The sequence below is a fragment of the Schistocerca cancellata genome, chromosome 12 (assembly GCF_023864275.1).
Source record: "Schistocerca cancellata isolate TAMUIC-IGC-003103 chromosome 12, iqSchCanc2.1, whole genome shotgun sequence".
Classification (NCBI taxonomy): domain Eukaryota; kingdom Metazoa; phylum Arthropoda; class Insecta; order Orthoptera; family Acrididae; genus Schistocerca; species Schistocerca cancellata.
This window is the reverse complement of record NC_064637.1, coordinates 53,408,978-53,430,835: the sequence shown is the minus strand read 5'-3', so window position 1 is coordinate 53,430,835 and position 21,858 is coordinate 53,408,978. Positions and strand designations below refer to the sequence as shown.

Here is a 21,858-nt window from a genome sequence, read left to right as displayed (position 1 = left end):
TGATTGGAATATCGTGAGAAGATTCCTCCGTAACGAAACATGCCTTTCTTTTAATGATGTCTATCCTAAATCCTGTGTCATTTCTGTGACACTTTCTCCCATATTTCGCGATAATACAAAACGTGCTGCCTTTCTTTCAAGTTTTTCGATGTACTCCGTCAGTCCTATATGGTAAGGATCCCACACCGCCCAACAGTATTCTAAAAGAGGACGGACAAGCTTAGTCTAGGCAGTCTCCTTAGTAGATCTGTTACATTTTCTAAATGTCCTGTCAATGAAACGCAGCCTTTGGTTAGCCTTCCCCACAACATTTTCTATTTGTTCTTTCTAATTTAAGTTGTTTGTACTTGTAATACCTAGGTATTTAGTTGAATTTACGGCTTTGAGACTAGACTGATTTATCGTGTTACCGAAGTTTAACGAGTTCCTTTTAGCACGCATCTGGATTACCTCACACTTTTCGTCATTTAAGGTCAACTGCCACTTTTCGCAGCATTCTGATACTTCTTCTAACTCGTTTTGCATTCTAGCCCCAGTTCCCCACACTGGTCGTAACTGTCAGAATGTTCAAAATTTCGCTGTGTTACTGACGCGACAAATCACTTTTATTCAGGAGGCACTTCGGCACGCGGAATGCTGCCAACATCAACGACTACATCGACCAAGTGCTGCCCAACATCGCACAGTTCCTGGCGGACAACGGGCTGGACCCCATCGCATTGCCGGATGACGTCCAGAGCTTCTCAGAGGTAAGCACAGCCACCGTACATCTACATTTATACTCCGCAAGCCACCCAACGGTGTGTGGCGGAGGACACTTTACGTGCCATTGTCATAACCTTCCTTTCCTGTTCCAGTCGCGTATGGTCCGCGGGAAGAACGACTGTTTGAAAGCCTCCGTGCGCGCTCTAATCTCTCTAATGTTACATTCGTGATCTCTTCTGGAGGTATAAGTAGGGGGAAGCAATATATTCGATACCTCATCCAGAAACGCACCCTCTCGAAATCTGGCCAGTAAGCTACACCGTGATGCAGAGCGCCTCTCTTGCAGAGTCTGCCACTTGAGTTTGCTAAACATCTCCGTAACGCTATCACGGTTACCAAATAACCCTGTGACGAAACGCGCCGCTCTTCTTTGGATCTTCTCTATCTCCTCTGTCAACAGAGTGTTTTGTAAGCCACCTCCTTTGTTGATGGACTACATTTTCTAAGGACTCTCCCAATGAATCTCAACCTGGTACCCGCCTTACCAACAATTAATTTTATATGATCATTCCACTTCAAATCGTTCCGCACGCATACTCCCAGATATTTTACAGAAGTAACTGCAACCAGTGTTTGTTCTGCTATCATATAATCATACAATAAAGGATCCTTCTTTCTATGTATTCGAAGTACATTACATTTGTCTATGTTAAGGGTCAGTTGCCACTCCCTGCACCAAGTGCCTATCCGCTGCAGATCTTCCTGCATTTCGCTACAATTTTCTAATGCTGCAACTTCTCTGTATATTACAGCATCATCCGCGAAAAGCCGCATGGAACTTCCGACACTATCTACTAGGTCATTTATATATATTGTGAAAAGCAATGGTCCCATAACACTCCCCTGTGGCACGCCAGAAGTTACTTTAACGTCTGTAGACGTCTCTCCACAAACTGCCTCACGTTTTCGCGCATAACATGTAGAATGTTAGTGGTCAAAAGTCCATTACCAAGAATGTAGCGATTACACTATATTGAGTTTGATTATTAATAACCACCCTCCTCCCACCTTTCATGTTTTGAGGAATCCAGCTCACATTTGTAAAAGAACTTCCAATATCCGATCGCTTTACAAACGAGTTAAAGTGGTTAATATTTTTATATGATATTGTTAACATTTGCATTCTCTGTGGCTGCTTCAGTTATTTTTTATCGTACAGACGAGAAAAATCCCGTCGTTCGCAACTAAATTTATTTGTGTATGCCTAACAAGTTTCGGTTACACATGCTAAGCATCTTCAGTGGCTTATAGTACAAAGAAAATTACTTAATTGTACACATTTTGATACGAAGATCTGTAGTGATTCTTAGCAGCTCATTTAAATCTAGCTATTTGCTTTAGAGCTGTATGGCTGTGTTTTTTACTTATAATCATATTATGTCCTATTCATGCTCCCGTTTGTTGGTATGTAGTAAATGCATATAGCACAGCTTTCTTTTCAAAGTGGCAAGGGCTGGTGTCTCTCTATTTGTCCAAGTGCATGAGTCATTGACTATAAAAATAAATTAGTTTCTCAGAATTCTATAGAATGTACAGTAATCGACGTACGGGTACCCCTCCAATCTCAGTTCGCGCTGCTATGCAGGGTGTTTCAAGAAGGACTTTAAATTTTGTAAATTCATATAAATTAATTCATAGTACCTACAGAGGTAATTGTTATGTCAATTTGTAGGGAAATACGTAAGCTTTTGTCTCGTGTCGTTCGCTAGTACCGAATCGCACAGTAAGGGGTGCTAGCGGCAGTTGCGTTAAAGATGGCTGCCTTCACTGGACCCGAGCGAGATAGCTATGTGTTATGGTTTGAAGAACCTAAGTGGCCGACAACAGTTCAGTGTAATTTCCGTACCAAGTACGCTAAAGATACTTCTATTAGGCCTACTATTTATAGGTGGCATAAATGTTTTGTAGAAACAGGGTGCTCAGTAAGACGTGGGAAATTGCCAGGTCGTCCAAGCACATCTGACGTTGTCGTTGAGCGAGTGAGACAACGTTTTGGCAACAGCCCTACGAAATCGACCCAGCGTACAACTGGCGAACTGCAATTCCTACATTATGACTGTTTGTCGTGTGTTGAGAGACCAGTTGCATTTGAAACCGTACTGACTGATTATCATACAAGCAAAGAAGACACTGATAAAATTGCTCGCAAGAACTTCTGTGCGGATGTGTTAAGTCGATTACATCACGATGAACATTTCTTGGACAAAAAAATGGTTCAAATGGCTGTGAGAACTACGGGACTTAACATCTGAGGTCATCAGTCCCCTAGAACTTAGAACTACTTAAACCTAACTAACTTAAGGACATCACACACATCCATGCTCAGGACAGGATTCGAACCTGCGACCACAGCGGTCGCGCGGTTTCAGACTAAAGCGCCTAGAACCGCTCGGCCACTTCGACCGGCATTTCTGGGACAAAATCGTCTTTTCTGACGAGCCGACTTTTCACTTAACTGGCAAGATTAACCCTTTCAGGACGGAGCGCGTTTCCCCAAAGCGGAGAAATTCGGCGGCGCTGTGTGAGTTCCATATCCGAAGTTTCTTTCATCGCTTATAAAATCTACAGTTTTTGACTTATCGGTGTAATTTTCTTAGTAAATAAAGCTTAAAATACTGTATTTACTGGCATACTATTTTCATTATTCCACATCGCGCCCTTTTTGACTTGGCGGTGGTGTTAAAATAGAAAAAAAAACCAAAAATGGATTTTTTTACTATTTTTTAGTTGAGAGGTGAAGCATTGAATTAGACATATTAAAATTAGTTGTATCTTATTCTTTAAAGTCTTAGCTTTAAAACGACATATAAAATACAATATTATCTCTCATGGGACATCCGTGGGAAGAAAAATAAAAAGTCTATTTTGAGGGATGAAAAATTTAATTTACGTCAATAAAATACAAAATTTAATAACATTTGCTTAAAACAAACTTTACAACTTTGGCATATCGATTTTTCGATAGGCAACCATATTCGGTACTTTGCTACTTTGTGATACCTGTTGAAAGACACAGGCTCATGAAGAGACGGGTTGGATGGACAAGTTCCGCAAAACAGGAGGGACAGTTTTTGCCCTCCTGGTTTGGAGCGATCACTTCAAACGACACAGTCACTCTGTTTTCCAGTGTTTAATCTTGCGATAGCACGGTACAGGCCGTCCATCCCGCGTAGGTCACCATGCTCAGAGCGTTGTCTCTTCCTCGATGGGTTGGTTGAGCCCTGACGTCGCCCACAAGCTCCTTGACTCTTTGGTGTCTCTCCTCTTTTCTTCGCTATGATGACATAGAGCAAGAAAGCGTTGACGATGCCCACCTGAAATTAGCCAGAACAATTACCCTTTTGTCAGGATGCGTCACATCTACATCTACATTTATACTCCGCAAGCCACCCAACGGTGTGTGGCGGCGGGCACTTTACGTGCCACTGTCATTACCTCCCTTTTCTGTTCCAGTCGCGTATGGTCCGCGGGAAGAACGACTGCCGGAAAGCCTCCGTGCGCGCTCGAATCTCTCTAATGTTACATTCGTGATCTCCTCGGGAGGTATAAGTACGGGGGAGCAGTATATTCTGTACCTCATCCAGAAACGCACCCTCTCGAAATCTGAACCGCAAGCTACACCGCGATGAAGAGCGCCTCTCTTGCAGAGTCTGCCACTCGAGTTTGCTAAACATCTCCGTAACGCAATCACGTTTACCAAATAACCCTGTGACGAAACGCGCCGCTCTTCTTTGGATCTTCTCTATCTCCTCCGTCAACCCGATCTGGTACGGATCCCACACTGATGAGCAATACTCAAGTATAGGTCAAACGAGTGTTTTGTAAGCCACCTCCTTTGTTGATGGACTACATTTTCTAAGGACTCTTCCAATGAATCTCAACCTGGTACCCACCTTACCAACAATTAATTTTATATGATCGTTCAACTTCAAGTCGTTCCGCTCCGCACGCATGCTCCTAGATATTTTACAGAAGTAACTGCAACCAGTGTTTGTTCTGCTATCATATAATCACACAATAAAGGATCCTTCTTTCTATGTATTCGCCATACATTAAATTTGTCTATGTTAAGGGTCAGTTGCCACTCCCTGCACCAAGAGCCTATCCGCTGCAGATCTTCCTGCATTTTGCTACAATTTTCTAAAGTTGCAACTTCTCTGTATACTACAGCATCATCCGCGAAAACCCGCATGCAACTTCCTACACCATCTACTAGGTCATTTATATATATTGTGAAAAGCAATGGTCCCATAACACTCCCCTGTGGCACGCCAGAGCCTTCTGCAGACACCTCTCCATTGAGAACAACATGCTGTGTTCTGTTTGCTAAAAACTCTTCAATCCAGCCACACAGCTGGTCTGATATTCCGTAGGCTCTTACTTTATCAGGCGACAGTGCGGAACTGTATCGAACGCCTTCCGGAAGTCAAGGAAAATAGCATCTACCTGGGAGCCTGTATCTAATATTTTCTGGTTCTCGTGAACAAATAAAGCGAGTTGGGTCTCACACGATCGCTGTTTCCGGAATCCATGTTGATTCCTACAGAGTAGATTCTGGGTTTCCAGAAATGACATGATGCGAGCAAAAAACATGTTCTACAATTCTACAACAGATCGATGTCAGAGATATAGGCCTATAGTTTTGCGCATCTGCTCGACGACCCTTCTAGAAAACTGGAACTACCTGTGTTCTTTTCCAATTATTTGGAACCTTCCGTTCCTCTAGAGACTTGCGGTACACGGCTGTTCTTTCGCGTACTCTGTGTAGAATCGAATTGGTATCCCGTTAGGTCCAGTAGACTTTCCTCTGTTGAGTGATTCCAGTTCTTTTTCTATACCTTATTCGATGTCAGTCATTCTTTCGTTTGTGCGGTGAATAGAGAAGGAACTGCAGTGCGGTCTTCCTCTGTGAAACAGCTTTGGAAAAAGGTGTTTAGTATTTCAGCTTTACGCGTGTCATCCTCTGTTTCAACGCCATCATCATCCCGGAGTGTCTGGATATGCTGTTTCGAGCCACTTACTGATTTAACGTAAGACCAGAGCTTCCTAGGATTTTCTGTCAAGTCGGTACATAGAATTTTACTTTCTAAGTCATGAACGCTTTACGCATAGTCCTCTTACGCAAACTTTGACATCGTTTAGCTTCTGTTTGTCTGAGAGGTTTTGGCTGCGTTTACACTTGGAGTGAAGCTCCCTTTGCTTTCGCAGTAGTTTCCTAACTTTGTTGTTGAACCACGGCGGGTTTTTCCCGTCCCTCACAGTTTTACTCGACACGTACCTGTCTAAAACGCATTTTACAATTGCCTTGAACTTTTTGAAAAATGGTTCAAATGGCTCTGAGCACTATGGGGCTTAACATCTTAGGTCATCAGTCCCCTAGAACTTAGAACTAATTAAATCTAACTAACCTAAGGTCATCACACACATCCATGCCCGAGGCAGGATTCGAACCTGCGACCGCAGCAGTCACGCGGTTCCGGACTGCAGCGCCTAGAACCGCAAGACCACCGCGGCAGGCGAACTTTTTCCATTAACACTCAACATTGTCAGTGTCGGAACAGAAATTTTCGTTTTGATCTGTTAGGTAGTCTAAAATCTGTCTTCTATTACTCTTGCTAAACAGATAAACCTTCCTCCCTCTTTTTATATTCCTATTTACTTCCACATTCAGGGATGCTGCAACGGCCTTATGATCACTGATTCCCTGTTCTGCACTTACAGAGTCGAAAAGTTCGAGTCTGTTTGTTATCAGTAGGTCCAAGATGTTATCTCCACTAGTCGGTTCTCTGTTTAATTGCTCGAGGTAATTTTCGGATAGTGCACTCAGTATAATGTCACTCGATGCTCTGTCCCTACCACCCGTCCTAAACATCTGAGTGTCGCAGTCTGTATCTGTTAAATTGAAACCTCCACGTAAGACTATAACATGCTGAGAAAATTTATGTGAAATGTATTCTAGATTTTCTCTTAGTTGTTCTGCCACTAATGCTGCTGAGTCGGGAGGTCGGCAAAAGGAGCCAATTATTAACCTAGGTTGGTTGTTGAGTTTAACCTCCACCCATAATAATTCACAGGAACTATCCACTTCTACTTCACTACACCATAAACTACTACTAACAGCGACAAACACGCCACCACCGGTAGCATGCAATCTATCCTTTCTAAACATCGTCTGTGCCTTTGTAAAAATTTCGGCAGAATTTATCTCTGGCTTCAGCCAGCTTTCTGTACCTATAACGATTTCAGCTTCGGTGCTGTCTGTCCTTCAGGCCAGTCCCTAGATATAGCAATGGGTGTGTGACGCGACAATGGGGCCACGTATACGGGCCTCCTGTACCGAACGGGTTGACACACAGAACTGTAGGATATGGGGCAGTGAAAATCGATATCAAACATTGCAACATGTTCGTGATAGCCCTAAACTGAAAGTTTTTTGTCCACTGAGCAAGAACAAAGTATACGGCCCACTTTTCGTGAGAGAACCGTCAATGGGATAGTGTGCCTGGATATGTGACAACAATTTTTGATACACAGATCGATGAGGCTGACCAAGAACGACATGATTACTTCATAAAAAGTGGTGCACCACCCAACTACCTGGCTATCGTCTGGGATTTTCTCAGTGACCGCTTTCCAGGTAAATGGATTGGCCTTGATGCGCCAGTTTCAAGGATCCCACGTTCCCCAGACCTGACACCACTCGATTTTTTTTATGGGAATTCATCAAGGATATCATGTTTGTGTCTCCTGTGCCGGCTCCTCTACCTGAACTTAGAGCGATAATTAACGCCACCGCTGAGAAAGCTACACACACAGTGCTACAGCGAGTTTGGGGTGGGTTGGGTTGTTTTTTGGGGAGAAGATCAAAAAGTGAGGTTATCGGTCTCATCGGATTAGGGAAGGGCAGGGAAGGGCAGCCGACTGTGCCCCTTCAAAAGAACCATCCAGATATTAGCCTGGAACGATTTAGGGAAATCATGGAAATTCTAAATCAGGATGGCCGGGAGTTTGGGATGAAATTGGCTTCCGATGGGATGTGTGCAGGATAACCAATGGAAGCCACATGTAACATCCTTAGTTTAAGATAAATATACGAGGGAGAGTCAAACGAAAACCTTAAATTTGTAATAACAAATCGAAATTTCGCGCCGTTAACCTGTAAGTTGGTAAGCGTGCTACAAACAGCCTGCAGAATTGCCTGTAGGTGGCAGCAGAGTGCAGATGCACACATACCGTCGCAGTATCACTATAAAGATGGCCGCCCCACTTGCGACTTGCACCAGGGAAGAACAGCGTTCTGTTATTCGGTTTTTGCGTAGTGAAGGTATGAAACGTATTTAAATTTATCGACGAATGAAGATTCAGTACAGTGATGCGTGTTTGTCACAGCAGCAAGTCTACGAATTGAGTAGGAAGTTCGCAAATGGTGTGACTTCAGTGGAAGATGCTCCTCGTCCAGGTCAGGCACAACGAGTTGTGACTCCACAGAACATTGCAGCCGTTGAAGCCATAGTGAAGGAAAACCGCCGAGTGACACTGAAAGACATTCCATCATGTTTACAGATTAGTCACGGGTCAGCACACCAAACTGTGAATGATGTGCTCCAGTTTCACAAAGTGTCTGCAAGATGGGTGACACGGCAGGTGACTCCTGAAATGAGAGAACGACGTGTTGATGCTTGTGAAGAACTTCTTCGGCGCTTTGAACGAGAAGGTGATGGCTTCCTTGCAAGAATCGTTACTGGGGACGAAACCTGGGTTCACTTCCACCAACCGGAAACGAAGAGAGCGAGCAAGGAATGGCGCCATTCCTCATCACCAAAACCAAAGAAGTTTTGAACAGAACCATCAGCAGGGAAGGTTATGCTGACTCTCTTTTGGGACGAAAAAGGCGTCATTTTGGAGCATTACATGCCTAGAGGGACCACTGGCACCAGTGCATCGTACACAGATCCCCTAAAAAAATCATCTGCGGCCTGCAATCAAATCAAAGCGATGTGGGTTGCTGTCAGCAGGTGTCCTTTTGCAACATGACAATGCAAGGCCCCACACTGCCCGTACAACAGTTGCAACAATCACACACGTGCATTTTGAGTGTGTTCCTCATCCACCATACTCACCAGACCTTGCCCCAAGTGATTTACATATGTTTGGACCACTCAAAGACCCAATGGGAGGAACGGAGTTCTTTTCTGATGAAGAGGTACGCCACGCGGTGCATGAGTGGTTGCGCGGACTACCAAAAGATTTTTTTTCTAAAGGAATTTATGCACTTCGCAAGCGCTGGAGGACTTGCATTGAGCGTGGGGGAGATTATATTGAAAAGTGATACAGCTTTCTATCATTGCTGCACAATAAATAATAGTTAAAAGAAATTTTAAGGTTTTCATTTGACTCACCCTAGTATTATGTTTCCCTACAATAATTTTTAAAGTAGTAAACGTTTTTAAACACTCCAGATTTGAAGCATCTGAGCTAATTGTTGTTGTGGCCTTCAGTCCTGAGACTGGTTTGATGCAGCTCTCCATGCTACTCTATCCTGCGCAAGCTTCTTCATCTCCCAGTACCTACTGCAACCTACATCCTTCTGAATCTGGTTAGTGTATTCATCTCTTGGTCTCACTCTACGATTTTTACCCTCCACGCTGCCCTCCAATACTAAATTGGTGATCCCTTGATGCCTCAAAACATGTCCTACCAACCGATCCCTTCTTCTGGTCAAGTTGTGCCACAACCTTCTCTTCTCCCGAATCCTATTCAATACTTCCTCATTAGTTATGTGATCTACCCATCTAATCTTCGGCATTCTTCTGTAGCACCACATTTCGAAAGCTTCTATTCTTGTCCAAACTATTTATCGTCCATGTTTCACTTCCATACATCGCTACACTCCATACACTCCATTTCAGAAATGACTTCCTGACACTTAAATCTATACTCAATGTTAAGAAATTTCTCTTCTTCGGAAACGCTTTTCTTGCCATCGCCAGTCCACATTTTATATCCCCTCTACTTCGACCATCATCAGTTATTTTGCTCCCCAAATAGCAAAACTCATTTCTGAGCTAATAGTAAATTCAAAATCATCAAATTATGGACTGATACACTTTTTCAAAAACATGGGCTTCGAATGGTGTTTGTTTATAAATATATCGATTATGTTGCTATGAGTTCCTGGACTTTTTGCTAATCTGTTGCTTGGCTTTTCACTCATCTCAAATGACGGGTTCTACAGAATACTGTGAATGAACAAGTGAATGTAACGTGCTGTTCTAATTTCTTCTTCCAGGAAGGCCCGCTGGGGACCGTGTGGCACGGAGAGGTGGGGCTGTTCGACGGCTCGTTGTCCGGGCTGTCACAGGTGGTCAGGGCGGGCGACGCCTTCCTCGACTACTCCGACCTCCACTTCAAGGTCAACATGACGCTCGGCTTCACTGCAGTTGACGTGAGTTGCGATATTTCTCATGCATTTAACATATCAGGCATATAAACGCGTGAAACTTGACATCAACTACACTACTGGCCATTAAAATTGCTACACCACGAAGATGACGTGATACAGACGCGAAATGTAACCGAAAGGAAGAAGTTGCTGTGATATGCAAATGATTAGCTTTTCAGAGCATTCACCCAAGGTTGGCGCCGGTGGCAACACCTGCAACGTGCTGACACGAGGAAAGTTTCCGACCGATTTCTCATACACAAACAGCAGCTGACCGGAGTTGCCTGGTGAAACGTGTGTAAGGAGGAGAAATGCGTACCATCACGTTTCCGACTTTGATAAAGGTCGGATTGTAGCCTTTCGCGATTGCGCTCTACCGTATCGCAACATTGCTGCTCGCGTTGGTCGAGATCCAATTACTATTAGCAGAATATGGAATCGGTGGGTTCAGGAGGGTAACACGGAACACCATACTGGATCCTAACGGCGTCGTATCACTAGCAGTCGAGATGACAGGCATTTTATCCGCATGGCTGTAAACGATCGTGCAGCCACGACTCGATCCCAGAGTCAACAGATGGGGACATCTGCAAGACAACAACCAACTGCACGAAGAGTTCGACGAAGTTTGCAGCAGCATGGACTATCAGCTCGGAGACCACGGCTGCGGTTACCCTTGACGCTGCATCACGGACAGGAGCGCCTGCGATGGTGTACTCGATGACGAACCTGGATGTACGAATGGCAAAACGTCATTTTTTCGGATGAATCCAGGTTCATTTTACAGCATCATGATGGTCGCATCCGTGTTTGGCGACATCGCGGTGAACGCACATTGGAAGCGTGTATTCGTCATCGCAATACTGGCGTATCACCCGGCGTGATGGTATGGGGTGCCATTGGTTACACGTCTCGGTCACCTCTTGTTCGCACTGACGGCACTTTGAACAGTGGACGTTACATTTCAGATGTGTTACGACCCGTGGCTCTACCATTCAGTCACAGTGAAACCCTACATTTCTCCGGGATAATGCACGACCGCATGTTGCAGGTCCTGTACTTGCCTTTCTGGCTAAAGAAAATGTTCGACTGCTGCCCTGGCCAGCACGTTCTCCAGATATCTCACCTATTGAAAACGTCTGGTCAATGGTGGCCGAGGAACTGGCTCGTCACAATACGCCAGTCACTACTCTTGATGAACTGTGGTATCGTGTTGAAGCTGCATGGGCTGTACACGCCATCCAAGCTGTGTTTGACTCAATGCCCAGGCGTATCAATGTCGCTGTTACGGCCAGAAGTGGTTGTTCTGGGTACTGATTTCTCAGTTTCTATGCACCCAAATTGCGTGAGAAAGTGTAATCACATGTCAGTGCTAGTATAATATATTTGTCCAATGAATACCCGTCTATCATCTGCATTTTTTCTTGTTGTAGCAATTTCAAGGCCAGTAGTGTACTTCAGCCAATACTAACAGTTTTTGCCACGATCATGAATCATGCCGGGAGAAACAATTTTTTTTTTTACATAAAATTTTCTCGGTCTTATTTGGCGTGAGATAGATTAGAAACTCCAGCTTTTAGTGGATACCTCCACTGTTTTCCTCAGAGGAAGTGCCTACTGTAACTGACTCATTTCGTTGGCCATTTCATCCGGTCCATGTTCTTTCAGAATCCGTTCTGCTAATCTGTTACTTATAGTATTAAATACGGGAAAGAGCCACAGAAACTGGTACACTTGCCTAATATCGTGTAGGACCCCAGCGAGGACGCAGAAGTGCCGCAACACGACGTGGCTTGGACTCGACCAATGTCTGAGGTAGTGCCGGAGTGAACTGACACCCTGAATCCTGAAGGGCTACCAATGAATCCGTAAGAATGCGAGTGGGTGGAGATCTCTTCTGAAGAGCACGTTGCAAGGCATACCAGATATGCTTAGTAATGTTCATGTCTGGGGAGTCTAATGGACAGCGGAACTGTATGTACTCAGAAGAGTGTTCCTGGAGCCACTCTGAAGCAATTCTGGACGTGTGGGTGTCGCATGGTCCTGCTGGAGTTTCCCAAGCCTGTCGGAATGCTCAATGGACATGAATGCATGCAGGTGATCAGACAGGATGCGTAAGTACGTGTCACCTGTCAGAGGCATATCTAGACATATCAGGGGTCCCTTATCACCGCAAATGCACACGCCCCCCACCATTACAGCTGACGTGCAGCGTCCATGGGTTCATGAGGTTCTCTTCATACCCTTACACGTCCATCTGCTCGATACAATTGAGCAGATGCAACGAACAAAAGCGAAGAAAATGAGATTAGAAAAAAAAAGGTCCCGTGGTTAGCGTGAGCAGCTGCGGAACTAGAGGTCCTTGGTTCAAATCTTCCCTTGAGTGAAAAGTTTAATTTTTTTATTTTCGCAAAGTTATGATCTGTCCGTTCGTTTATTGACGTCTCTGTTCACTATAATAAGTTTAATGTCTGTATTTTGCAGCCGCACCGCAAAACCGTGCCATTAGTAGACGAAAGGACGTGCCTCTCCAATGGGAACCGAAAACATTTGATCGCAAAGTCATAGGTCAACGGATTCCTCCACAGGAAAACACGTCTGATATATTCTATCCGACACTGGTGACGGCATGTGCGTCACATGATAGGAATATGTTGTCGACCCACCTAACTTGTACACTTGGCGAATGGGTAAAAAGATTCTTCTACCTTTCCCGATTTATATTTTCTTGTGGATGTGATAATCACTCCCAAAAAAGTGCAACAAATGAATGCAACAGTTTCACAGTCGCACGGTTTTCCCTGTGCTCTGTCAAAACGTATGTTTTTAACGTTTTCAAATTTTTCCTTGTGTAGACCGTCAAATCCTGCATATGTCCAAGCAAATCTGAACATGTCCTGGAATTTTGGAGAGCTAAGTTGATTGTGTGTGAGCGCCTGAACTTTGATAACTGACACACGATCACGTAAACAATACTGCTCTGTGTACCTGGCCAGCTTTGCTAAATAATTGTCTGAAAATAAAGAAATTAAACTTTTCAATTGAGGGAAGTCTTGAACCATTGAACTCTCGTTCCGCCACTGCTCACGCTGACCACACGACCACGGCGCTCCTGGGGTCACAGTATTCTTAATGTTGTGTATCTTGCGCATGGACTACTCAGTTTGTATATCTTGATTTTTTTTCATAGTTCCACACAAATTCTTCCTGTTTTCTCGATTGATCTGTGTTCAGTTTTTCAAGGCCTATCCACTGTGCCAACTTGTAACTAAATCTGAGGGGGGTGCGATGGGGAGGTTCCCTTGTGAGTAGTACCGTGGTGTGGTGATTGTGATACTTAATGATGGAATGGAGAGCCGTGAGTTCAAAACTCACCTTGACAGCATTATTTTAATTTCTGTATTCGGTTCGAGTACATTCTAGAAGTATCCACAAGTGTCAAGAAACATAGCACTGGAATGTTCTGTAGCTGTATATATATTGTACGTGTTCTGGCTGGAGGCAGTTCACTCCGGGCTCTTGTATGTACAAGTGCTGAATAAACCTTCGTTAAGTGAAGTTAGTGTTAGTCATTCATTCAAGTATACCTTCTTCTCCGTGATAATACAGGGTGAAAAGTATTTAAACCGACAAACTCTGGGAGGTTGTAGGGGGCATCAAAACAAATATTTTTCCCTAATGTAATTTTTTCCTATGAGGATTATTTAAATCGGTAGAGGCCGCATTACGCTCTTCAGTTGTTAGAGGCCGTATTACGCTCTTCGCTTGTTAAGAGGCCGTATTACGCTCTTCAGTTGTTAGAGGCCATATTACGCTCTTCTGTTGTCAGAGGCCGTATTATGCTCTTCAGTTCTTAGAGGCCGTATTACGATCTTCAGTTGTTAGAGGCCATATTACGGTCTTCAGTTGTTAGAGGCCGTATTACGCTCTTCAGTTGTTAGAGGCCGTATTACGCTCTTCAGTTGTTAGAGGCCGTATTACGCTCTTCAGTTGTTAGAGGCCATATTACGATCTTCAGTTGTCAGAGGCCGTATTACACTCTTCAGTTGTTAGAGGCCGTATTACCGCTCTTCAGTTGTTAGAGGCCGTATTACCGCTCTTCAGTTGTCAGAGGCCGTATTACGCTCTTCAGTTGTCAGAGGCCGTATTACGCTCTTCAGTTGTCAGAGGCCGTATTACGATCTTCAGTTGTTAGAGGCCGTATTACGATCTTCAGTTGTTAGAGGCCGTATTACGATCTTCAGTTGTTAGAGGCCGTATTACGCTCTTCAGTTGTTAGAGGCCGTATTACGATCTTCAGTTGTCAGAGGCCGTATTACGATCTTCAGTTGTCAGAGGCCGTATTACGATCTTCAGTTGTCAGAGGCCGTATTACGCTCTTCAGTTGTCAGAGGCCATATTACGCTCTTCAGTTGTCAGAGGCCGTATTACGCTCTTCAGTTGTCAGAGGCCATATTACGCTCTTCAGTTGTTAGAGGCCGTATTACGCTCTTCAGTTGTTAGAGGCCGTATTACGATCTTCAGTTGTTAGAGGCCGTATTACGCTCTTCAGGTGTTAGAGGCCGTATTACGCTCTTCAGTTGTTAGAAGCCGTATTACGCTCTACAGTTGTCAGAGCCGTATTACGCTGTGCAGTTGTCAGAGGCCGTATTACGCTCTTCAGCTGTTAGAGGCCGTATTATGATCTTCAGTTGTTAGAGGCCGTATTATGATCTTCAGTTGTTAGAGGCCGTATTACGATCTTCAGTTGTTAGAGGCCGTATTACGATCTTCAGTTGTTAGAGGCCGTATTACGATCTTCAGTTGTTAGAGGCCGTATTACGATCTTCAGTTGTTAGAGGCCGTATTACGATCTTCAGTTGTTAGAGGCCGTATCACGCTCTTCAGTTGAAGGCAACTGCTGTCCACCAGTGTAGTAGTGCATTGTCTCTGTTTACTAATGGAGCGATACACCTGGAGTGAGTACACTGATATGGTTGGTGCGTACTACGTAGCGCACCACAACGGACGATCTGCACAGCGGGTTTTTCAACAACAATATCCTAATCGCCGTACCCCGCATCATACGACCACTGCTGGTGTGTACCCACGTCTGCGTGAGACCGGGTCATTTAGCAGCTTACCTGGACAGGGTCGCCGTCGCACGGTAAGAATGCTCGAATTTGAGGAAGCTGTTTTGTTGCATGTAGAGCGGGATCCTTCAATCGGCACTCGTGCAATTGCACGTAACATGGGGACGAATCAGACAAATGTAAGAACAGTCCTTAGAAAGCAATTGTTACGTCCATTTCACACACAGCGTGTCCACAACCTGAAACCAGTTGATTATCCACCCAGAGCACAGTTTTCGCAGCGGTACCTGGAACAGTGTGAAATGCAACCTACATTTCTATCCTCTCTGTTGTTTACCGATGAAGCAACTTTCGGGCGTGATGGAGTCTTCAACATGCACAATTCGCATGTTTGGAGTGAGGATAATCCACAAGCCACAGTTACTAGCGCTCATCAAATGCGGGTCTTGGTTAATATGTGGGTCGGTGTCGTTGGGGACTGTTTAATTGAGCCGTATCTGCCATTAAATGACAGGCACTATTACAATTTTCTCGCCAGAGCATTGCCAGAATTGCTGGAAGACATCCCGCTCCCTACAAGACAACGCAAGTGGTTCCAACATGACGGGGTGCCGGCACATTTCAGTCGTCGTGTGCGTCGATTCCTGGACCGACGGTTCCCAGAAACTTGTATTAGCAGAGGTAGTCCTGTACCATGGCCTGTTCGATACCCAGACATGTGGGGAGAGATGCGCAACCTTGTTTACGCAACTCCTGTTGCACCAGAAGAGGATCTGGTTGCCCGGATAGCAGCAGCAGCAGGAACAATTCAGGATACTCCTGGGGTTTCTGCCCGTGTCAGAAAGAACATGATACGACGGTGTAACCTTTGCTTACGGGTCAATGGAGCCATTTTTAAAATCTGCTGTAATTGAAATTGGATTGTGGTAAGTGTTGTCTCTTGGTCATAAAAAATGGAAAAGTGTTTGTTGGTTTAATTAATTTGCCGCCAAAGAAATCTTCCTCTACTGGTTTAATTATTGCTCATAGGAAAAAATGACAGTAAGAAAAAATATTTGTTTTGATGTCCCCTACAACCTCCCAGAGTTTGTCGGTTGTCGGTTTAAATATTTTTCACCCTGTTATTCAATCAGAGATGATAGTATTGTTCATATCTCTCTGCAATATTATAGCATCCTTGATTCCTACATACATCGCACAGGGTCGATCTGTCATTTCGATAGTAAAATTGTACATAAAATGTGACATTGTGTATCTTGGTTTGAGAACATCAGCAGCTTTTGCCTCAACTGTAAGTTTTAAGCTCTTCGACATTAAGCTCACAAAGTCTCGTTAACATATCGATAGCACACTGAAGCGGCAAAGAAACTGGCATAGGCGTGCGTATTCAAACACAGAGATATGTGAACATGCTAAAGACGGCGCCGCGGTCGGCAACGGCTATATAAGACAACAAGTATCTGGCACAGTTGTTAGATATGTTATTACTGCTAGAATGGCAGGTTATCAAGATTTAATTGAGTCTTAACGTGGTGTTACAGCCGGCATACGAGCGATGGAGCACAGTATCTCCGAGGTTGCGATGAAGTGGGGATTTTCGCGTACAACCATTTCACGAGTGTACCGTGAATATCAGGAATCCGGTAAAACATCAAATCTCCGACATCGTTGCGGCAGGAAAAAGATTCTGAAAGGTCGGGAGCAACGACGAATGTAAAGAATCGTTCAGCGTGAGAGAAGTGCAACCCTTCCGCAAATTGCTGCACAATTCAATGCTCGGCCATCAAAAAGTCTCAGCCTGCAAGGATTCAACGAAATATCATCGATATGGGCTTTCGGAGCCCAAGGTCCATTCATGTCCCATTGATGACTGCACGATAAAAAGATTTTCGCCTCGCTAGGGCCTGTCAACATCGACATTGGACTGTTGATGTCTCGAAACATGTTGTCTCATCGTACGGGTCTCGTTTCAAATTTTATCGAGCGGATGGACGTGGACGGGTATCTACATCTTCATATACACGGTTACTCTGCAAATCACATTTAAGTGCCTGGCAGAGGGTTTAGCGAACCACTTTCACAATTCTCTATTATTCCAATGCCGTATAGCGCGCGGAAAGAATGAACACCTATATCTTTCGATACGAGCTCTGATTTCTCTTATTTTATCTTGGTGATCCTTCCTTCCTATGTATGTCGGTGTCAACAAAATATTTTCGCATTCGGAGGGGAATGTTGGTGATTGGAATTTCGTGAGAAGATTCCGTCGCAACGAAAAACGCCTTTCTTTTAATGATGACCATCCCAAATGCTGTATCATTTCTGTAACACTCTCTACCATATTTCGCGATAATACAAAACGTGTTGCCTTTCTTTGAACTTTTTCGGTGCACTCCATCAGTCCTACCTGGTAAGGATCCCACACAGCGCAGCAGTATTCTAAAAGAGGACGCACAAGATTAGTGTAGGCAGTCTCCTTAGTAGGTCTCTTACATTTTCTAAGTGTCCTGCCAATAAAACGCAGTCTTTGGTTAGCCTTCCCCACAACATTTTATATGTGTTCCTTCCAATTTAAGTTGTTCGTAATTGTAATACCTAGGCATTTAGTTGAATTTACGGCTTTCAGATTAGACTGATTTATCGTGTAACCGCAGTTTAACGAGTTGCTTTTAACACTCATATGGATGAGACAACCTCATGAATCCATGTACCATGCGTGTTAGCAGCAGCCTGTTCAAGGTGGTGGAGGCCCTGTAATGGTTTTGGGCGTGTGCAGTTGGAGTGAGATGGCACCCCTGATACCGCTAGATACGACTCTGACAGGTGACACGTACGTAAGCATCCTGTCTGGTCACCTGCATCGCTTCGTATCCATTGTGCATTGCGACGGACTTAGGCAATTCCAGCAGGACAGTGCGACAACCCCCAGGTCCAGAATTGGTACAGAGTGGCTACTGGGACACTCTTGTGAGTTTAGGCGCTTCCACTGGCCACCGAACACAGACGTGAACATTGGAGGTAACACGTACGAAAGCATGCTGTCTGATCACCTGCATTGGTTCATGTCCATTGTGCATTCCAGCACGACAATGCGACACCTCACATCCAGAATTCTACTGAGTGACTCTATCAACACTCTTCTGAATTTAAACGCTTCCACTGGCCACCGAACGTCCCAGACATGAACATTATTGAGCATATGTGGGCTGCCATGCAACGTGCTGTTCGGAAGACATCCCCACCCCTTCGTGCTCTTACGGATTTATGGACTGCCCTGCAGGATCCATGGTGTCAGTTCCCTCCAGCACTACTTCAGACATTAGTCCATGGTACGCCGTGCTGCGGCACTTCTTCTTGCTCGCGGGGATTCCAAACGAAATTAGGCAGGTGTTCGAGTTTATTTGGCTCTTAACCCTTTGTTGCCTGACGGTACTTAAAAGTGCCAGTAAGTTTTGACTCTCATTATTTTCTCGTGGTGCAGTTTTGTGATCTGAGAGCCTGTCGGTACGTAACAGTAACTCTGCTCTACTGTTTCATAGATGTTATTGTGCAATACATAGACCTCTCTGGCGGTCAGAGCTTGAAATTGTTTTTCGCGCGCTGCTGTGAAAACAGAAGATTGTATGTGCTTGTTTCCATGGTGTTGCCTGAATTTGTGCGCAATTTATTGAAACTTCCGTTGAGTTTTCCATTGCACGTACTTATCTTCTTTGTTTTTTTTATAATAGTTTGAAGCATTACGTTACATGTGACTGAGATAAAGTGGAAAATATAAGGCGGACTTATTAGTACCGTCAGGTTGTGCGAATACTTTATTGTAGCAACAATGCGTTACCTCTCACTAGTTGTTCTGTCCACTTTTTCTCACATAGAAATCGGTAAATACATTTGCCTGTGGAGCAATTAGAACAAACAGGAAAGGTTTGCCAGGCAATTTACCTAAAGAAAAATGTCTAAATCAAATCACAGAGAGTCATCTTTACACCTAACAGTATTTCAATGGAAGGAAAATAAAGTAGTGTATTTTGCGTCAAACTTCCATGGCACTGAACAGAGCGTAGTGACAAGAAAACAGAAAGATGGAACTAGTATGACTACCATGTCCAGTTATTGTATGTGATTACGATAAAAACATGGGTGGTGTGGATCATGCAGACAGATTACGTTCAACTTATGGTCTTGACAAGCGATCAAAGAAATGGTGGCACCGTCTCTTCTGGGGAGCAATAGAAATTGCTTTTGTCAATGCTTACGTCATTTTCAGTGATCTACATGGGGCACTGCCACTGCTGGAATTCAGGCGTGCTGTGGCACTAGGGCTAATGAATGGACAGCAAGTGCCAAATCTCAAAAAGAGAAACTCTGTTAAAGATGAAATAACTCTCCCAAAGAGAAGGAAGGATAACTTTTCTGTTCCGAAGGATGTACGTCTTGGCAACAGAGGAAACCATTTTGTGGTGTTCAGTTGTAAAAGAGGACGATGCGAAATTTGTGCGAAAAACAAAATTCAGTCGAGAGCACATTCACAATGTGGTACATGTAAAGTGATTTTGTGCTGCAATGAGAAAAAGAACTGTTTCCTACAATTTCATGAGGTATCACTAAATATGTGATACGTATATACTGTCAAAAATGTACAGCTAAGTTACTATGTATTGTGAAGTTGCTCTAGATTAAATCTATATGAAATTTAAAAACAATTCAGAAATATCATATTTCTGTTAATTAATTTTCTAATGTTAAAATATTTAATATTTGTGTGGAATAAAGTACAACTTATACAAATTGGAGCATTTTTCTGCGCATGTTGTGATTCTGTCCATGGAGTCTGACGGTACTTGTGAGTACCAGGAGAGAAAAAAGTTGTGAAAAATAAAATAAAATTTTACAAAAACTCCTACCGTCATTTGAGGCCACAATAGCATAAATTCTGCAAAGAAAATGTTAAAAAGTACATTTTTTCTTATGTCAGGAAACAAAGGGTTAAGTCTATTTGACGAGCACAGCTACGTTTGAGAATATGGTCGATCGTTTACAGGGGTCTTCGTATTGAATATTTTTGGTAGCTTGATAGTGCACTTACGGTGATCAGAGCTCTGTCTGAAGAATGACTCGTGTGTTTGCTACAGCTGACCTACGGCTTCGAGTGCCAGCTGATGGACATCGGGCCCAAAGGCACGCTGTACGGAACGGTGCACGACCTGGCCGTCTTTGCGGAGCTCTCGCTGGACATGAGCAACCTCACCAGTCCAGCCGTCGCGCTCAATCAACTCTACTTCTCCAACGCGGGGTAAGCCAGACCTCAGTAGTGTACTCCTCTGCACAGCGCAGCTCACTACACGTTCCTGCTGCAGTGGGACGTTCTGTTGCGGGGAAAATCCAGTCTGTCCGTACATAGTAGTGCAGTACTAACAAGGGAAACTCAACATCGCATCCCCCCTCTGATATAGTGGAAAGGGGGCCCAGTGGATATTCCATCAAAAACTGAGCACCGATCAAGCTTGAAAATAGGGCCCGCGGGGTGGCCGCGCGGTTTGAGGCGCCATGTCACGGATTGCGCGGCCCCTCCCGTCAGAGGGTTGAGTCCTTCCTCGGGCATTGGTGTGTGTTGTTCGTAGCTTAAGTTCGTTATGTAGTGTGTAAGTCTAGAGAGTGATGACCTCATTAGTTTGATCTCTAGGAATTCACACACATTTGAAAATTTTTTTTTGGAAACAGGGACAAGTTGTGCTGAAATGTAAAAAAAAAAAAAAAAAATTGAAACAGTGAACGGTGCAAGCACAACGTGTGTAACATAGAGTGATGTGCATGAGTCATGGCGTTGGACTGCTAGGCGGACGAGCCAGGTTTAAAACTCCCTCTTGCCATTTACTTTTTAAAAAACGGTTCAAATGGCTCTAAGCACTATCGGACTTAATATCTAAAGTCATCAGTCCCCTAGACGTAGAACTACTTAAACCTAACTAAGCTAAGGACATCACACACATCCACAACCGAGGCAGGATTCGAACCTGCAACCGTAACAGCCTGTATGCTATTGTCGACATCATTTCACTGATGTCTTAATCTCAGTTTTTGCTACGAGTCTGCCTGGCATACACAACACTGGTATAACCACATCACCACCTCAACACTTCCACGCTCAAATGTTTACATTCCACGGACAGTTAGTTCCTGAGTTAATGTCTTGTAATAGTACTGATAACGAAAATATATTTTTATATATTTGAGCATATTGAAGTCATTAAATAGTATGATTATTTGCTATTTTTTGTTATTCTGTAGTATTAAGATACCTATTTGTTTTCGATTATTAAAACATGCAACACAATCTGAAATTTAGTGAACAAATTTGCACTCTTACCTTCTAGCATATTTAAGAAGACTACAGAATGCAAGCCCTGTTCATAGATGACCCATTTTTTGGAGATGATGCTCTGATTGGTGACTGTCATCATGATATTTTGTTTTCCAAAGATCGGACAAGGTTGTCGAAAAAGGTGGCATATAATTAAGACCTTGGAATACGTTGCAATGTCATCCTTAATATAATGATTACTTAACTCGATCACGATCTAG

At 43.9% G+C, this 21,858-nt stretch overlaps 1 protein-coding gene across 1 annotated transcript in view; it reads left to right on the top strand.

Moving 5' to 3' along the window:
* Positions 1–21,858, top strand: part of LOC126109835 (uncharacterized) — an 85,328-nt gene that overhangs the window by 47,973 nt on the left and 15,497 nt on the right. The window contains exons 2-4 of the mRNA XM_049914894.1: positions 614–749; positions 10,055–10,210; positions 20,409–20,569. Coding sequence (XP_049770851.1) covers positions 614–749; positions 10,055–10,210; positions 20,409–20,569 — 453 coding nt within the window. The remainder of the gene's footprint in view (positions 1–613; positions 750–10,054; positions 10,211–20,408; positions 20,570–21,858) is intronic.